We start from the raw sequence: 19414 nt of genomic DNA on the forward strand, positions 1-19414 counted from the left end.
AAATAAGATAAACTATTTTAAAGAAAGTACCAACAAATACCCTTTGAAATCTTACCACTATTACCCAAATTTATATCTTATTTGCAATATCTTTATGTCTTAAAGCCCAATGGCCAGTGTTCATTATTTGAAACAAAATGCTAATGTTGTACACGAGGCTGAGAGAGAGAAAGAGAGCTTGGCTGTGAAAGAAGAGAAGGAAGGTCATCTTCTCCACCAGATCTGGTGAGGCAGGTATAGCAAGATGTACTCACAGATGACAGCCACTTACACCATGCTGTTTTACATTGAAAACAAAATTGCTCTCGCAGAAGCATGAGATTTTGGTCCTAGTAATAAGGGCTACATTAAAGCTTTTTTAGACTAGACTGTAGCTCACCCTCCTGACAACAAGACTTCTGACCCATAACATGTAACAGATGACAAGGGCTATTTTTCTTGAAAGAGATTCACTCTAAGCATCACGTTCAAGGTGGTTTCCAAACACGGCCTTCAAAGCACAAGAGTTTTCTTTCCAAAGCCTTTTTGTCTTATTTTGCTCTGTCTGAATGACAAAAAAAAAACCAACCTCCAGGACCCAGCCTTTCTTAAAAAAGCCCAGTGTGCCAACCATGCTATTTGCAAACCAAGTAAGTTCCTATGTTCAACTGATAAAGAGATAAGATATGTCATTGTATTAGCCTACCTTTCTGTCTCTGTAGAAAGAGAACATTTGTTTTCCTCTATATTGGGTTAGACCTAATGTATTCCATGATTGGGTGGTACATGTTAAGCAAAACATTTAGTAGCCTGATATTCACATGTGCTGTGGCCATGAGAATGCACCTCTCAGATCTGGTTCTGTGCGAGTGAGCTGGCCCCATTGCTGCGATTTTACCCATGATCACACTGAGGCCATGCCTCCCTCGGGCTGCTCCCAGCTCTGACTGAGTACAGCAGGGATACTTAGGCAGGCCCCTCCCTACAAACTGTGATTCTCATCTGTCCAGGAATTTTATCTCACTCAAGGACTCTCTACTGAATTTGCCAAAACTGTCTTAGAACTGCACTCCAATCCAGGACCTCTCTTCCTTCCTTCGCTTTTTCCTTCTCAGGCGTCAGACCTGCATTTCAATCTGTTGGCTATTCCAGCCTCATCCATTTCCCTCTCCAATTTCCCTAGCAGGCATTTCACCAAACAAATCTCTTATATGCCTGTTTCCAGCTTGGCATCTGCTTTTCAGAGAACCCAGACTAATGCAGTACATAATACTGAATAGCTAGAGCAAAGTCAATAAATACTAATTATTCAATATAAAATCTGTACCATTGGGTCTATGTGAAAGCCATACTGTCATTCCTCAGAAAAGATGTTTTTATACAAAAAAAATTAGAAGCTATGGGTCAAATGTTGTCACACATCGTCTAGACCATACTTTCAACAATATATTGCTTCCATTTTAGATAGCTAAAGAAGTTAATTTAAATATTTAAATTTAACAATCTAAATAAAAAGAAATAACTCACATACTCACATGACAGTGAGTTTATAAAACATGATGAACTAGTAACTTGTAAAAATGCTGATCTAAAAGCAACTAAAAGGAAAAAGAGTTTAGAATCTTCCTACATGCTCACTTTTGTGCAGTGCAAGGAAAAGCACCATACTGTCTTTCTCAAAACAAGTTCTCTCTGAACACTTTTTAATTTGATGAATTTATTTAAACTTATAGAGAGATCTGATATGAAAATTTACTTTGCCCAAGTTACTAAGACTCGAGAATCAAATCCTTAGAGTTACTGACTTAAGATAAAACTTAAGTCGTCTATGTCATACTTCAATCAAATCATAAAACAATCCAGAACACATTTATTGATTTATTATTGGAATTCATGTTCTTTTTCTTTTTTTTTTTTTTTTTGCAAAAAAATACAAAACTCAGTACAGAAGAACATACTAAAAGCACAGGAAGGACAAAAAAAGGAGGAGATCCATAAATGGCTCCTTGATGCAGCCCAACAATTTCCTTAGGATCATGAGGCCTCCGAACTTGAGCTTTCCTCAGATTTTCACTTCTCCAACTTTGGATTTAAACACACTTGTCAATTATAGGATCCAAGGAAACCATCTGACCAGCCTGGAGTTGGACAGACTCCAGCATGGATGAAGTAAGGCTATTTTCCTTTTGTCCTATTTATTATTTTCATTATTTAAAAAAGCCAAAGAAAAATCTTATGTTTCTTCTCGAAACTAAGATAATTAGTCAAAACTAGAAAATGAAATATAATAGAATAGGAAAAATTAAGGGAAAACAAGTAGCTGAAGATATGTTTGAAGTAAAAAGGAAGCTAGAACAATGCCAGCGCCCCCCATTATTGCCTTCTGATACAGACTCCAGGCAATTCACCAGAGGTGGTACCCATTCATTCATTCCCAACATCAACTTCTAACCAAAAATAACTTATCCTTAAAACATTAAACAAAATCTTAGATTTGAGCAATATTTCAACAAAACCTACCTATTTTACCTTAATCTTTGGACCTAAAGTGGTAGAGTTCTGATGTCCCAGTAAAGGTAGGATGGGACAATGAGATAACCCAGCCATTGGTTACTGGTGTCGGAAGAGCCAACCAATCACACATCTGGCTGGCCAGCATCAAGATGAACTGACATTCAAGACTCTGATATTGTCCTAACAGGTAATTTTAGAACCAAAAGGCTCTACTTCATATCTTTATTACTTCCTTTGCTTATAATAAAAATCCACTTTTGGTACTTAGATAGTAGAAAAGCAGGAAGTCAGGCAAGCAAGAAGTTTGGCAGGGGAAGAGAATACAAGTTCAACAAACTTCCACTCAACAGCAACCTAGACCACTACTGCCATCTTGCACAACTCCAGTGGGTGCCAAGATACAATGTGACTTGTACAACCTGTAGCTCAAACCCAGTAGCAAGCGACAGAGAAAGCTTAAGCAGCATTTCTTCACCTCCCTATTGCTTCTGCCTCTCCTATACCCTCCCCACACTCCCTGAATGACTGCAGAGGAGGAGGACGATATTACAGCTTCAGTGAAATGCTCCCAATTCCTATCAATTATGCCAGCATGAAGGGAGAAAATAAGCGACTCTAGAAGTTGCAGCAAAGGAAGTACATAGTTCTACCGGGCTCCCTAGGGATGCAAATAAAGGCAGAGATCACTCCTCTGGACTCATTTCAGAGTTCACTGGTATCTATTCAGAACCATCCAGGGGTCAACTAGAGTAGGAAAGCTTTTACTCTTTTAATTTCTTCAAAAATTTAACTTCTATATTTTGGCACTCAACAGCAAAATCACCAATTCTCTATTTGAGCAAGAACCCATCGAATATAGTTGGTACAACTTACGTCTGCAGAACTGAATTCCAAGTAACTGCACTAGTTATTGAAAAGCTGGCAGCAGCATGAAAAAGAAACCTGAAATAAACAAATCTTGAAATCTCTTTGCAAATATCCTCTTTTTTCCTTATTATAGAACCCAATTATTTGAACTTACTGGCCTGGTCAGATGGAGTGACCAAGATGTCACAAACCAACAGAGGAAAACATTGTGCATGAAACAACAGGACAAATGATCTTCATCACTAGCAAGAGGTACAGGCAAGTAATATTTCTATTACACCCAGTTAAGGCAACATAAGGAACACAAATGGCAGTTGTTCCAATTCTGTTAGCTTCAGTGTACCATAACATTTTAACATGCATGCAAATATATTTAAATAAAATTCCAGGATTTTCTCTCATTATTATAGTAATATAAAACAGTAGAATGAGTATCAAAATCACCAATACTGTTTTTGCATTTTCAATATTTCCTTTCACTCTTTTTCTATATAGGCCCACATTAAAAAGAAAAATGCAATCTTGGGACATGTATTTGTCTTGCGGTTTTTATAGTCTTTGAAAATATCATTTTCAATGGAGGCATATTACCACCATAATTTAATCATTCACCTCTTTTAGACCATTTAGGATGTTTCTGGTTTATCACCATTATTGACAACAGCTGAACATCTTTATGAACAAATTTTGATTTCCTTATGGTAATTTAACTCCTAGGAATTTATCCTATCATAGGACATGAACTTTAAAAAAAAAAATCTTGCTTGAAATGGATGGTGAAACTGCCTTCCAGAAGAGTTATTTATGGCAGTTTACACTCCCCCTAGCAGTACATAAGAGTTCTCATCTCACAGTGTTTGCAACAACACGTGGGCAAATCAACCTGCCATCGTGATGGGAGAGCAATTATCTGCCTGAATCTGGCCTACCATGGCAAAAGGAAATAAGAGTTCTTGCTGGGGCCCTCCAAAGAAAACTCGATTTGCACCCTTCTGTGAGGCAAAAAGGAAGAATCAGTTTGCTCTCACACACCTAAAAGGAACCAAGTACCAGCCGTATTACAAGCAATCATTGAGCTTCCCCCAGGAGAAGAGGAAATACTCTAGTGCTTTTAACAGCCCACATTCACAGAGAGAACATATAGGACATTCACCACCACATGTATTGATATGAACTGTATCAGCAGCACCAATAAAAGTGTGTCTTGTTTGTTTCTCTTACCATTAATTCCAGTCCAGTCCATGAAAACTTGATTACTCTTAGAATGATAAATACAATTTCAAGTCCCAGAATAACCTAAAGTACAAGTTTATGTGTTCTCCAAAATTACACACACACGCACACACACACATATATATATATGTTGTTTGACACAAACACTAACCTCATCTGATCCCATTCAATTCCTATCTGTGCTCTTATTCTGAAGGCATAATAAAGTATGCTAAATATTTAGATTTGCATGCATGCTCAAAAGAGAATGGCTATACATCAGGCTGCTTTAAAACACCAGGTTCAACTTCAAAATACTACTTTATCTCTTGACAAAATCCTAAACAAGATATTTCAACTGCAATAGTAGAGTTAAATCAATTCCATTCTGATGAACTTGTGGTTTGCTTGCATGCCTGTAATGAGAATAAACACTGGTAAAGAACCTCTCTAATTGGCAATTTGTGATTTAAAACATTTTGTCGATTTCAGGTTGGTATGTACTCTCCATAGGTGTTAACTGACATTACCCAGGAAGAGGGATTTATGGTAGTGAGGCAGTGTGCCTTTATGGTGGTAGGGAAAAATAATGCCGCTTAATAATGATAAAAAGAAAAAAAGACAATATACCCTTCGAGAACTAGATAGTAGGGCCACTCAGTAATTAGAGAACTGAATCATGTGCAATTTTCAGGCAGATTTTTATTTTGTATTATTTCCCTAACAACAGTGTCCTTTCTACTTCAAACATTTTGTAGTTTTGTGGGTAACATCAGAGATTTCTTAATACAAGGAGATCCAAAAAATGCCAGAGAATAAACAACTCTTGAGGACATTTATCAAGACTACGTGGCTGAAAGCGAGGTTGACAGGAACTGATTTCCATCCTCCTCTGGTGTCAGACCCCCAAATCCACGACATTCAGAAACATGTGACTGTTTTCCACAAATGCCCTTTATTTTTTCCCTTTGGTAACTTCAGAAATCTGATTACACCCAAAATGATGTAGAAATTATTCAAGAGTTTATGGTTTTAATAAAACAAATGGAGATGTGACAAGAACAGCCAGAGATGCAGATGGTAGAGGCATCATTATCCCGTACGATCAGGATCAGGGGACGGTTGTTAATTCATCAAAAGGTGGGAATCATAAAACAATGAGCATGAGCTTCCTAGGGCGGCTGTGAGAAATTACAAGCTGGGTGGCTTACAACCACAGAAATGCTTTCCCTCACAGTTCTTGAGGTTAGAAGTCCAAAATCAAGAGATTTGCAGGACTGGTTCCTTCTGGAGGCACTGAGAGAGAATCTGCTCCGTTCTCCTTCCTCGCTTCCGGTGGCTGATGGCGACCCTTGAGCTCCTGGGCTTGCGGCTGCAGTACTCCAGTGTCAGCCTCCGTCTTCACACGGCCGTCTTCCCTCTATGCATGTCTGTGAGTCTGTCCCTCATGGCTTTCTTACACAGTCATACTGGATCTAGGGCCCACTCTAATCCAGTGTGACCTCATCTGTTTGTTTTGTTTGTTTGTTTGTTTGTTTTGAGACCAGGTCTCATCCCGTCGCCCAAGCTGGAGTGCAGTGACCTGGTCTCGGCTCCCTACAACTTCCATCTCATGGGTTCAAGTGATTCCCCTGCCTCAGCCTCCCAAGTAGCTGTGGGACTACAGGCGTGCACCACCACACCCTGCTGATTTTTGTATTTTTTGTAGAGATGGGGTTTCACCATGTTGGCCAGGCTGCTGTCAATCTCCCAGTCTCCCAAAGTCCCAAGGTGCTGAGATGAGAACTGTGAGCCATGGTGCCCTGCCCAATGTGACCTCACCTTATCTTAACTAATTGCATCTGCAAAGACTATTTCCAAATAAGGACATATTCTGAGGGGCTGGGTGGACATGAATTTTGGCAGGATACTATTCAACCCAGTACACAATGATAGACTCATATTTTAACCTTTCTTTTTTTTTTTTTTTTTTTTTTGAGACAGGGTCTTGCTCTGTTGCCCAGATGGAGTACAGTGGCATTATCATAGCTCACTGCAGCCTTGACCTCCTGGGCTCAAGCAATCCTTCCACCTCAGCCTCCTGAATAGCCAGGACTACAGGTACACACCACCACACCCAGCTGAGTGTTTAATTTTTTTGTAGAGATGGGGTCTCACTATGTTGCCCAAGCTGGTCTCAAACTCCTGGACTCAAGCGATCCTCCCACCTCAGCCTACCAAAGTGCTGAGATTACAAGCATGAGCCACCGTGCCCAGCCTTAACTTTCTATACAAACTTAAAATATGTAACTAGACATTCATTCTGCAGTCTTTGCTCGCTTCTGTCTCCTATCACCGGGCCTGGTGATAGGACACCAGGGTTCCCCAGTCACTGCCTCCTGAATAATGAACTAAGGAGCTTTTGACACAGGACGGAAGTGTTTCCTTGGAGGGCAGAGCTGCTGAAGGATGGCATCTCTCTCACACAAACCCCAGCCACTATCTCCAGAGTCATTCCCTCTAGCACAGGCTGAGAAGGTAAAAGAAAGTAAAGATGCTTGCAAAAGCCATCTGAGTGAAGAATCCTTCATGTTTATACTTCCTTCTCCCAACCCCCAATCCTTTCAGCATTCTCACTCACATTTAATTCAATGGCAATTATTTTTAATAGACTAAACTTATTTTGGTGGCTCTCCAAGAGACCCAACCTAGATTTAGAGAAACTATTCTCTCTCCTTTCACGTTCATATATAATCAGCTTACATGTAAGTTGTGATGGTCAATTTTGTGTGTCATTGACTGGGCTCAGGGATGCTCAGATAGCTGGTAGAACATTGTTTCTTGGTGTGTCTATGAGGGTTTGCAAAAGAGATTAGCATTTGAATCCATGGACTGAGCAAGGAAGATCCACCCTTGTCAGTGTGGAAGACCATCATCCAATCCTTAGAGGGCAGGAACAGAAAGGCGAAAGGAAGGACTCATTCTCTTTCTCCTTGAGCTGAGACATCATCTTCTCCTGCCCTCAGGTATCGGAGCTCCTGGTTTGCAGGCCTTTGGACTCTGGGACTTACACCGCTAGTTCTCAGGCCTTCAGCCTCAGACTGAAACATACCACCAGCTTTTCTGGATCTCTAGCTCACGGATGGCAGATGGTGGGACTTCTTGGCCTCTGTAACCACATAAGCCAATTCCCATAATAAATCCCCTCACATAAAAATCCTATTGGTTCTGTGTCTCTAGAGAATCCTGATACTGATACATACATACAACGGCAATAAACAAGTTTGGGAATAAACACATAAAACACTAGCTAAGTGTATGACACAATGGATGAGGGCCACCAGCTACAAACACTCTGTGCACCAGGGACAAGATATGACTGACAGGCAATAGTAGCACCAACCCTTGAGAGCCAGGCAAGAGACCTCCTGCTACCTGAGATCCAAATGCATGACTCTGGGGTGCAGGGAGCCCAGGGAAGGTAGGGGATGGCGATCAGGGAAGCTTTTTAAGGAAAGTGATCTTTGAGTTGAGTTTCTAAAAATAAAGTAAGAGATTTCCAGTTTGACAAAGATAGGAAGGGCTTTCTATCAGGGGAATGAGCAAGGCACAGGCACAGAGGCAGGAACTAACCCAGCGTGTGTGCAGACCACAAACTCTTCTGCATTGTACAGTGGGAGCAGATGGCAGGAGATGAAGGTTTAGCAGGTCCAGAGCATCATCAGCTTTGTATTTTAGAACCTCATTCTCATTTTTTCTTTTCTTTTTTTTTTTTTTTTTTGGACACAGTGTCTTGCTCTGTTACCCAGGCTAGAGTGCAGTGAGCACAGTCATAGCTCATTGCAGCCTCAATCTCTTGGGTTCAAGAGATTTTCCCACCTCTACTTCCTGAGTAGCTGGGACTACAGGCACGTACCACCACACCCAGCTAATTTGTTTTTTTGGTTTTTTTGTTTTAATTTTTAGTAGAGATGTGGTCTCATTATGTTGCCCAGGCTGGTCTCAAACTCCTGAGCTCAAATGGTCCTCCTCCTCCTCTTGCTACCTTGGCATCTCAAAGTGCTGAGATGATAGGTGTGAGCCACTGTGCCTGGTCTAGAATCTCATTCTGATGAGTGTAGAGAGCAAAGACTGGAGAAGGACAGAAGGAAGGACAGCCAGTCAGGAAGGTGTTGCAGGCTTGGGGTGGTCCAGGGTGGTGGCAGTGGGCATGAAGGGCAGTGGGCGGATTCTAGTGATAGACAGGCTGTCGCACTGAGAAGACCTGGTGACACAAGGACGCAGGTGGTAAAGGAAAGGCTCTCTCGTACCTCCACAGGCACCTGTCTTGCATTTCTGTGCTCTTGCAAAGCCCTCCCTTCTGCCTGGAATATCCTTCCTCCTGCCTAGAATACACAGTGTCTCTGGAACCTGGCATTTACCTAACATATTGGGCACTCAAAAGTTGTCGCAGAAATGAATAGATGCTTCCTGCCTTAAAAAGAGAAGAAGATATATATGAGCCATAGGTATTAATGTCCTTTCAGCCAGTCAGCGATTTTTATTTAATATCCCAACCAATATGGATGTTTAATAATGAGTCTCCTGGAAACCTTAAAGAAAAGAATAGTAAATACTAGAGTATTTAAAGCATTCATTTCTTGACCACCTATTAAGTGCCAAGAACTTTTCTAACTATAGAGGGGCTCTGGGGTGAAACCAAAAAAGTGGTTTGTTGATGGAATGCTATGGAGAGCTGCAATCCCCGTTCAGAGATTCCTTTTGCTACTACACCTGCCTGGCTATTTTGTTATCATTGTTGTCCCCATGTTTTCCGTATTTTACTAGCAAGGCATGTTGGGCTTTTTATTTCTTTTGTTTTTTGTTTTTTTAAGACAGGGTCTCGCTCTGCCACCCAGGCTGGAGTGCAGTGGCGTGATCTCAGCTCACTATAACCTCCACCTCCCAGGTTAAAGTGATTCTCGTGCCTCAGCCTCCTGAGCAGCTGAGAGGAGGTGCCTGCCCCGACACCCAGCTAATTTTTCTATTTTTAGTAGAGACAGGGTTTCACCACGTTGGTCAGGCTGGTCTCAAACTCCTGATCACCTCAAGTGATCCACCCACCTCAGCCTCCCAAAGTGCTTGAATTACAGGCATGAGCCACCACGCCCGGCCTGCATATTGTTAAAAAAACAAAGTCTGTGAATGTCTTTCTGAAAGACTGAGAAAGCATACTCCACAATGTGGGGGAGAAGGCATACCACTGGAAGAAAAACAGGTAAAATCCCAGAGGCCTGAGGGTAAGAAGAACTTATGCATGCAAAACCAGTCTGAGACCAAACCATGGTCATAAAGATTTAAATGCAACAATCTCTGTCCCAAAACAACACTCTTTGCCTTCCTGAGCCCTTTCAAGGTGGGATAGTTGAGTTGCACAACTTGCAAAGTTAATGAGCCATAAGCACTCACTCCCTCATTTCACTGCCTGGTCGCCAACAACTCACTGACGGAGGTACAGTCCAACCTGAGTGGGGAGCTTGGGTTCTCCCTGTCCTCAGGCTGCCTGCAGAGAACACAACCAAACTCCCAGGAAGTAATGTGGACAACAGATCACGCATCACCAGGAACAGCTCTGCTGTAATGTTCATTCCTCAAGATTCACAAACAGTTGTTCCTGAACTAACCTCAACAGGGCACAGACTTCTCAGTGTTCTATCCACAGTCTTTACCATGTGACCAGTCGGAATGGGGTGGCCCAGCAGATTAAGGCCATGGTGATAGACAAAATGTTTACAAATTATCCTTCTAGTTGCTGAAGGTCAAGGAGGCCTGGGGGCCGGGGCGAGGGCAGCCAGGAACACTCAAAGCGGTCAGGGTAGTAGGTATTTATCAGCTAGTATGAAAGAATTTCTATATTAACTAGTGAGAGATGAAAACCCTAACACAGGGATAGAAAACCAAATACTGCATGTTCTCACTTCTAAATGATGAGAATATGTGGATACATAGAAAAAAACACAGACACTGGAGCCTCTCAGGAGGTGGAGGATTGGAGGAAGAAGAGGATCAAGAAGAATAACCAGTGGGTACTAGGCTTAATACCTGGGTGATGAAATAATCTGTACAACAAACCACCATGACACAGGTTTGCCTATGTAACAAACCTGCACATGTACCCCTGAATTTAAAAAAAAAGGAGTTTAAAAAAAGAAAGAGATGAAAACCACCCTTGAGTTCAGAACCTCAGAATAGGGGTTGATAAACTTTTTCTGTAAAGAACCAAATGGTAAATATCCTAGGCTTTGCAGGCCACGTGGTTTTTCACAACTACTCACCTCTGCCACTGTAGTGTAAAAGCAGTCATAGACAATACATAAATGAGTAAGTGCCTGGTTGTGTTCCACTGTAACTGTAAAAGACAGGCAGCAGGACAGATATGGCCCACAGGCTGTAGTTTGTGATTCCTGTCTTACAGCATAGCAGAGCTAATAGTCCTACCAATCAATCAAGTCTCGAGCCTCAATCTCATTAGTAGCATCTTACCAACTGATCTAACCAAGCACCAATGATTCTTTTGTGCATGCTTGATGTTTACAGACCCCAAGAGACCAAGTCAAAATCAGCAGTCAAACCCCTCTCCCTAAAGTAAGATACTCACCCAGAAAAATCCGTAGTGAGAATTCCATAGTGGAAGATGTATATTCGGCTGATGTGGCATATTGTAAGATATCCCATGGCTACAAAAAAGGAATATCTGGAAGCAAAAACATAGATGATCAGGTTATTATGCATAGCAATAACACACTTAATGTTCCCCTCTTCCTCTCTTTCACCCTCCACGTGCAATTGGTCTCAATGTCCTATCTGGTCCAGCGACATCCCAGTCCAGCTTTCCACCCACTACTCTAGCTGAGCCCTTCATCTCTTCTCACCTGGACCACTACAGTGGCTGTCAGCCTTAGCTGCATAATGGAATGGAGCTTTGCAAACCACAGATCCCTGGGACCTGCTCCCAGCTATTCCTGTTTAATTCCTGCCACACCTGGCAGGTGTAATGGAAGTGCACAGCCAGGGCTGGGAATCACTACCTGTAAGGTCTCACACTCAAGATTCTCCTCTTCACAGCCCTCACATTTACATGATGATTTTTGTAAAGTACAAATCATCGCCATACTGCTGGCCACTTCCTCTTTAAACACTTTATTCTCTTGGCTTCCATTCTCCTGTTTTCTTCCCACCTCTCTGGTTAATTCCTCCAAGGCTCCTTGCTCAGCTTTCCTTCCTCCACCTACCCCTCAAGTGTTGGCATTTCCAAGCTCAGCTTGGGACCCTACCCATCCATGCCTCAGGCTTCAATTACCACCTGCTCATGAGCGCCCCCTGGCTTCCTTCAGAGATATGTTCCTGACCACCTTATAGTGTACACTAGCAATATACACACAAGCCACACAAACACACACATCCACATATAAGTATTGTCAAATGTGTAATTATAAATATAGGTGATAAGCTGTGCAATGAATGTTTATGTCTCCTCAGAATTCCTATGTTTAAATCCTAACCCTCAACATTAGGAGGTGGGTCCTTTGGGAGGTGACTAGGTTATGAGGGCAAAGCCTTCATAAATGGGATTAGCCCTCTTACAAAAGAGACCCCTGAGAACGCTCACTCTTTGAGCTATGTGAGGATACAAGAAGACGGCAGTCTGTAACCCAGAAGAGAGTCCTCACCAGAACACGCTGGAACCCTGAACTCAGATTTCCAGCCTCCAGAACTGAGAACTATTAATACATTTCTGTTGTTTATAAGCCACCCACTCTACATACAGTACTTTGTTATAGCAGTCCCAGCTAAGACAATCTGATTAACACCCATCTCCCTGACCAACCTGTAAGCTCCATGAGGGCAAAGATGGTCACCTGTGCTTTGTTCACCATATCCACCTACTGTGTGTCAAATGAATAAACAACTATGTGACTGCTACTCTTCTTAAAAGTCTCCAGTGGATCCCACTATCTAGTGAAATTGCAACCCCTGAACACAGCATGCAAGGTGCTTCACAAGCTAAGCTCTACCTTACCTTTCTGGACTCATCTCCAGCCATGCTCCATGTTTACCTTACTCTCAAATGACACTGCACTGCTCATGTTCCACAATGAAACTCTGTATTTTCAGGCAAGGTGTCTTTCTGCATGCTCCTTCTTCTGCCTGCAATTCGCATCTCCATCCAACAGTCTATCTGGAACCTGCCTAATTTTCAGATGAGGCTCAGCTCCAAAGTCACCTCTTCGATGTTCCTTGGCTTGGTCTTACTCCAGGCATCCCACCACATCTCCTGTTCCCCACCCCCAGCACAATTCACTGCTCCACTGCCTGTATGTCTCTAGTACTACATGCTAACATACATAATTACAATATTAGAATTATTTATGTATGTGTCTGTTTCCCCAACTCACTGTGACCTTGAACATCCCTACCCTTGACCTGACACATGGGAGGGGTTCAGTTACTGTTAGTTGAAATGAACTGAAATGAATACATTACATATTTGAAGTGATTCAGGAGCCCATAAGATATAGACATAAATTCAGAAGGTATAACTTTTAAATATGTGCCATAAAACAGGGAAGAGGTATATTCTGATATTAAATTATATTGAAATCACATATTCACATTAAAATAACTCATGAAGACTAGATCAGCCTAAGGAACAGTAAAGTAGGGATAATAAAAATTCATTTGGTAGCAAGGGATAGTCAGACTTTAAACAGTGTGAAGGAGTTCTGTAAACTCTAAGTCACTATATAACTTTTAAGTGCTATTCACCATTATTTGCAAATGAAGTGGTTACTGTGCAGAAAAGATTTTTTCTCTACCGTGGGTTCATCCTAAACCACTTCCAAACCAGGAAGATGGTCAACAATGCAAATGACTAAGAGAAAATAACTCCCTTAGGAACTGAAGCAGAAGTGGAATGGAGTTAGGCCTTGTCGCCTCCAGCAACTGTTCCCTTTCTTCAGCCAATTCATGAAGTTCAAGGCAGAAACACAAAGCTGACTCAAAAGATAGATCCTTCCAGAACCAATTCCAATGCAGCCATGCCTGCTGCTTCCCCTTTGTCCTCAACAGGAGTTAGACTTGTACCTTCCCCTGGCCCACAGGAGAAAGAAAGCAAGTTCAACTCAATTGTTGTAAGACCCCGCCTGAGGACAGTGCCAAGTGCTGAGTCCCAATACAATAAGGCAACACATTCGTGCCCTGGCCAAACCTAAAACATCTAAGAAATCAAGAAGTGGTAGCAAGAACATGTATTCTACAGACTGACTGTAGATATAATTTTGCTGTGTCCCCACCCAAATCTCATCTTAAATTGTAGCTCCCAAATTCCCACGTGTTGTGGGAGGGACCCAACGGGAAGTAATTGAATCATGGGGATGAGTCTTTCCTATGCTGTTCTCGTGATAGTGAATAAGTCCCACAAGGTCTGATGGTTTTATAAAGGGGATTTCCCCTACACAAGTTCTCTCTTGCCTGCTGCCATGTAAGACATGCCTTTTGCCTTCCACCATGATTGTGAGGCCTCCCCAGCCACGTGGAACTGTGAGTCCACTAAACTTCTTTTTCTATACAAATTACCCAGTCTCAGGTATGTCTTTATCAGCAGTGTGAAAACAGACAAATACACAGACCAGTACGAGCTCAAATCCCAGCACTGGCAGAAGTAATCCATGGTGGGAGAAGTTGGCAAAGCAGTTATTCTAAGAAGGAGAGGTGTGGTAGAGATTGGCACATGAGGCCGGGCGCGGTGGCTCACACCTGTTATCCCAGCACTTTGGGAGGCCAAGGCGGGCGCAAGTTCAAGACCAGCCTGGCCAACATGGAGAAACCCTGTCTCTACTAAAAATACAAAATTAGCCAGGCATGGTGGTACATGCCTATAAGCTCAGCCTCTTGGGAGGATGAGGCAGGAGAATCACTTGAACCCAGGAGGCGGAGGTTGCAGTGAGCCGAGATCACACCATTGCACTCCAGCCTGGGCAACAAGAGTGAAACTCCATCTCAAAAAAAAAAAAAAGAGATTGGCACATCAGACACAGTGGTTACATGGGTGTGTTCACTTTGTGGAAATTCATCAAACTGTTTACTTATTTATCTCTCTGAGCTTTTGTCTCATCTCCGGAAAAAAAAAAAAAAACAACTATATTCCATAGTGTTGTCCTAGAGTTAATATATTTGAAATTATGAAATATTAAATAACAAATTAAATGATATGTTAGATAATAGTTTATATGTTAAAAATGAAATAAAGTACATTAAAAAGAGCTTGGCTTAAGACTTGGCACAAAGCATGGACTCCAGCATTGATAACTGTATCACCAAGTTCTCACGCTACGCCCTCCGCCCCAGGAGACACAAGCCATGTTCTGCTCCAGCTGGTTCATATAGGGCAAACTGATGCCTGTGACTTCTGCCCGAAACAGTGGCTTGGGAAGGAAACATGGGGGTATCCCTGAAACTTTCTAAACAAATGCTGTATAACAGTCCAGAAATGGCTTAGTTTTGGCCAGGCGTGGTGGCTCATGCTTATAATCCCAGCACTTTGGAAAGCCAAGGCAGACAAATCACCTAAGGTCAGTTCAAGACCATCCTGGCCAACATGGTGAAACCCCGTCTCTACTAAAATTACAAAAATTAGCTGGGTGTAGTGGCGGGTGCCTGTAATCTCAGCTACTCAGGAGGCTAAGGCAGGAGAATAACTTGAACCGGGGAGGAAAAGGTTGCAGAAGAGCTGAGACCATGCTGTTGCACTACAGCCTGGGCAACAGAGTGAGGTTCTATCTCAAAAAAAAAAAAAAAAAAAAAAAGGATTAGTTTCATATGGCAGCAAATACTAATCTTTCCCTCCTCTTCTCAGCCACGTAGCAGAACTCTTATCACTGATTCAGTGAAGCAAAGAGGAGAGCAATTCATACAGAATCATGACATCATGGTACTGAAGAGAACTTGCATTCAAACTGCTGCAAACCCAGCATTTTGCAGGTGGGAAACCTGACATATGTAGAAGCTGCACGACCGGTCCAAATTCACACTGCTAGGAGGACCTTGATTTCCTGACTCCAGCCTAGAGCTCTTTCCATAAAGAGGAAACAACGCTGAGACTTTTTAAAAATTTACATTGAGTTCATCCAAGGGGAACTGTGAAACAATTTCCACTTCGGCAATATTGGCAACCACAAGAGCAAACCAAGAGGAGCATCAGCCAGGCGTGGTGGCTCACACCTGTAATCCCAGCACCTTGGGAGTCTGAGGTAGGCAGACCACGAGGTCAAGAGATCGAGACCATCCGGGCCAACATGGTGAAACCCCATCTCTACTAAAAATACAAAAATTAGTTAGGTGTGGTGGCGCGTGCCTGTAGTCCCAGCTACTCGGGAGGCTGAGGCAGGAAAATCATTTGCACCTGGGAGGCAGAGGTTGCAGTGAGCCAAAATTGTACCACTGCACTCCAGCCTGGGCAACAGAGTGAGACTCTGTCTCAAAAAAAAAAAAAGGACCATCTTGTGCTGGCCTCTTTCCTTCTTGGTCTGATGGCAGAGCCCCCTGCTACCAAAATAATACTATATTGGCACCATCATACCCTGTCTGTAAACCACGTGACTCTGCCAAGGCCAGAGTATTCCATTCCTAGACACTGGAATGGAACTCTGTGAACCTGAACACAGTGAAACAGGCCCAATATGAAGCAAGTATGCGCGTCAAGTTCCTGATCCTCTGAAAAGTGGACCCCACCCCATCAGCATCACACAAGTGTAGGAAGAGCTGACAAGTTACAATGTGTAAGGAAGTTGGGAATGTGCTATACAGTTACACCAACATTATTATTAATCATTTACTATGTAATTGCTTCCAAAACCAAGTTTTGGAAAAGCCAAGCCTTTTCACCCTCTAGTTAAAAAATAAAAGCTTTTATAATCATTTTGTCATCATATGAAACATTTCCAAAACCCATTCTTTCCAAATTAGAAAAATGGATTTCCTATTTCCTTTCTAGAAGATCACACACACACAAAAAAAATCTCACCTTGCATTGTTCATTCCCAGTATCTTACCTGTGAATATTGGATACACTGGCAGTGACCATGATTGCATAGCACATTAACACCAGCACAAAAAGATGCACAGAGTACCTTTAAGACATAATAGGTAGGGGGAGGAGTAATGAATATATTTCGTATTAACACACCTTTTGGTCACCCAAAATGTGAATCCATCACTATCCCCGCCAAAAACACAAATGATCAATGATCAGTAACTTGTGTTTATATGAGAGAAAATAAACCAAATATTTTTCTTCTATGTAATTAAGATGCTGTATCTTAAAATGACACAGGGAACTCATGACACAGTTTGCCAACTGCAGGGCTAATCATGTCAGGAATCCGTAAATGGAGTGCTTACACTTTTTTCACATATGCAATTGAGAGTCCAGAGAGATGAGTTCTTTCTTTAAGACTTTATTTTTTAAACTGGGCTTCCCCAGATACCAAGACTTCTACCTGGTGGCTGATTTAAAATACTCGTCCTTTCTCAGATATTTGTTGAAGGAATAGAGGCAGAATTCTAGTATAGTACCCTGAACAAATGCACAAAATTCCTGAAGGTGTACTTCTCAATATGTTGGTCTCCAAAGCTTCTTCCCTAACACCTTTCAGGGTATTTGCCCAGCTTACTAGTAGAGGAAAGTACAATTGACCAGCTTTCCCTGTTAAAGAATGATTCGCATTCCCCCAAGATCTGCACCAAACACATTGTTCTACTCTGGTGAAATCCAGGACTGACACTCACGTCTCTAGCAGTAATGCAAGGAGTACATCAACATCTGCAATAGTTAGGAAAGGTTCCTTTTGGGAAAACTAAACCTTACAGCATCCCATTTACATGACTGGGAGGGAGCTGTAGAAGTCTAATTTTAAGAAAAAATGGGCTGGGCACAGTGGCTCATGCCAGTAATCCTAACACTTTGGGAGGCCAAGGCGGGTGGATTGCCTGAGCTCAGGAGTTTGTGACCAGCCTGGGCAACACGGTGAAACCCGTCTCTACTAAAAAATACAAAAAAAAATTACCTGGGCATGGTGGTGTGCACCTGTAATCCCAGCTACTCAGGAGGCTGAGGCAGGAGAATCACTTGAACCCAGGAGGTGGAGGTCACAGTGAGCCGAGATCGTGCCACTGCACTCCATCCTGGGCCACAGAGAGCGCAATTAAAAAACAAAAAATTAAATTGGAAAAAAAAAAAAAAGAAAGAAAAAATGAACTATACTGACTTCCAATGGATGGTCAGTTTATTGGCTCTCATAGTAATTGGAGATTCCAGGTTCTTACAGTAAATGGAGATTCCGGCAATGTCCTCATTATCCTACTATAAGGTATTTACAATATAAAATTTTATAATACATATTTTATAATACCATCTATTTCTTGCTTTAGTGCAATTCCAAGAACATTACCACAAAACATCCAAATGACCAAATTAGAACATATGAGATTCATACTCACCAGCCGAAACAAAAGATGACAAAATAGATGCCAAAAATGGTGGCAACTGCATGCCGGACATCAGAGCTGGTCGTACCAGGACGTAAGTAGATGCGAAACCAGAAAGCAGCAAACAGAGCAACAAGCTGGCATACCACAAAATTCACCTATGACAGGGAAGAGAAAATGAAAACCTTTATTGTTTCACTTTTCTGTGAACTTGCTCTTGTTTTTTGCAGATTTCCACATCAAGAGGCTTCTCAGACTTGGATTTGTTCTTTCTCCCCAATAGATTGTTTGGAAGAGGAAATGAATATAATAGAACAAGATAACTATACCCTCATGTGGTATAAGATGCGACAAACCCAACAGTTTCTTCTCTAACCTTTAAGACTGGCCAAGGTTGCCTTCCCACCCACAAGCAGGGGGCTTTTCATGGAAACAGCCTAAGCTAACTGTGAGCTCTGTTTAGTGGGTCTCTTTTCCCACCCCCAGCAGGACCCTAAGACAAAGAAGGTATTAGATGCAAAGTCTGACGAAAGAGCTCCCTTATTTGGTACCTAGGACATCAAATTGTTCTCCAAAGTGATCACCAATTGTTTTCTGACTCTGCGAATGACTCACATTCCCTAATACTGGTACTAAACCCATTGTTCTACTCCGGCAAAATGCAGGACTTACAACAATGTCTCATTTTAAACCGGCATCCAATAAACAAGAGCTTTCCTCAAATTCAAGGTGTGACGCTGCAGACCTACAAATAGTGACACAGCCCTGCATTCAACGTCCAGTGCCAAGCCTGTCCAGTTATGCAGGGTAGACACCAAATTTCCTTAGAAAAATCTCAGTGGTCTACCTCTTGAGAATATTGTGCCTAAAAGAAAACAAAAAATTTACTGAAATCTATAGAAAAGGTCAGCTGATATTAAAAAGCAATAAGCAAACATGTACCTTTGCAATTTATATTTACCCAAAATCAAATTCCAAATACATTAAGTGGTTTAACCATTCATTAAAACTAGAAAAGTAACTTAAACTCTTCGAAATATTCAAAACTGAAACCTCAGTATGAATTCACTTTTAGAAGGCACTTAATTGAAAAGAGACCGAAGATAGAGACACAACTTCAGTATCAGCATTTCATGCTTCAATAAACTGCTGCTGATAACAAAACTCATTAGGGCTGAGCTGGGAGGTAGGGCTGGAGGGAGCAGAAATCAACTCCATTTGAGCTCATTTTGTTTGCCCAGTGAAAAACAATACTTTGGACCTTTTATGACTCAGAAAATATTGCTTTCAGAAAATTTCTGTTTTGGTTTTTTAAAAGTTGACGGTTGGCCGTGTGCGG

The 19414-nt window shown here is 41.9% G+C and overlaps 1 protein-coding gene across 1 annotated transcript in view; it reads right to left on the minus strand.

Moving 5' to 3' along the window:
• The window catches only part of MBOAT1 (membrane bound O-acyltransferase domain containing 1), a 110500-nt gene that overhangs the window by 32167 nt on the left and 58919 nt on the right, over nt 1–19414 (minus strand). The window contains exons 2-4 of the mRNA XM_025384507.1: nt 18088–18233; nt 16641–16718; nt 11189–11284 (exon numbers count right to left, since the gene is read on the minus strand). Of these exons, the coding sequence (XP_025240292.1) occupies nt 11189–11284; nt 16641–16718; nt 18088–18233 (320 nt within the window). The remainder of the gene's footprint in view (nt 1–11188; nt 11285–16640; nt 16719–18087; nt 18234–19414) is intronic.

The sequence above is a fragment of the Theropithecus gelada genome, chromosome 4 (genome assembly GCF_003255815.1).
Source record: "Theropithecus gelada isolate Dixy chromosome 4, Tgel_1.0, whole genome shotgun sequence".
Lineage (NCBI taxonomy): Eukaryota > Metazoa > Chordata > Mammalia > Primates > Cercopithecidae > Theropithecus > Theropithecus gelada.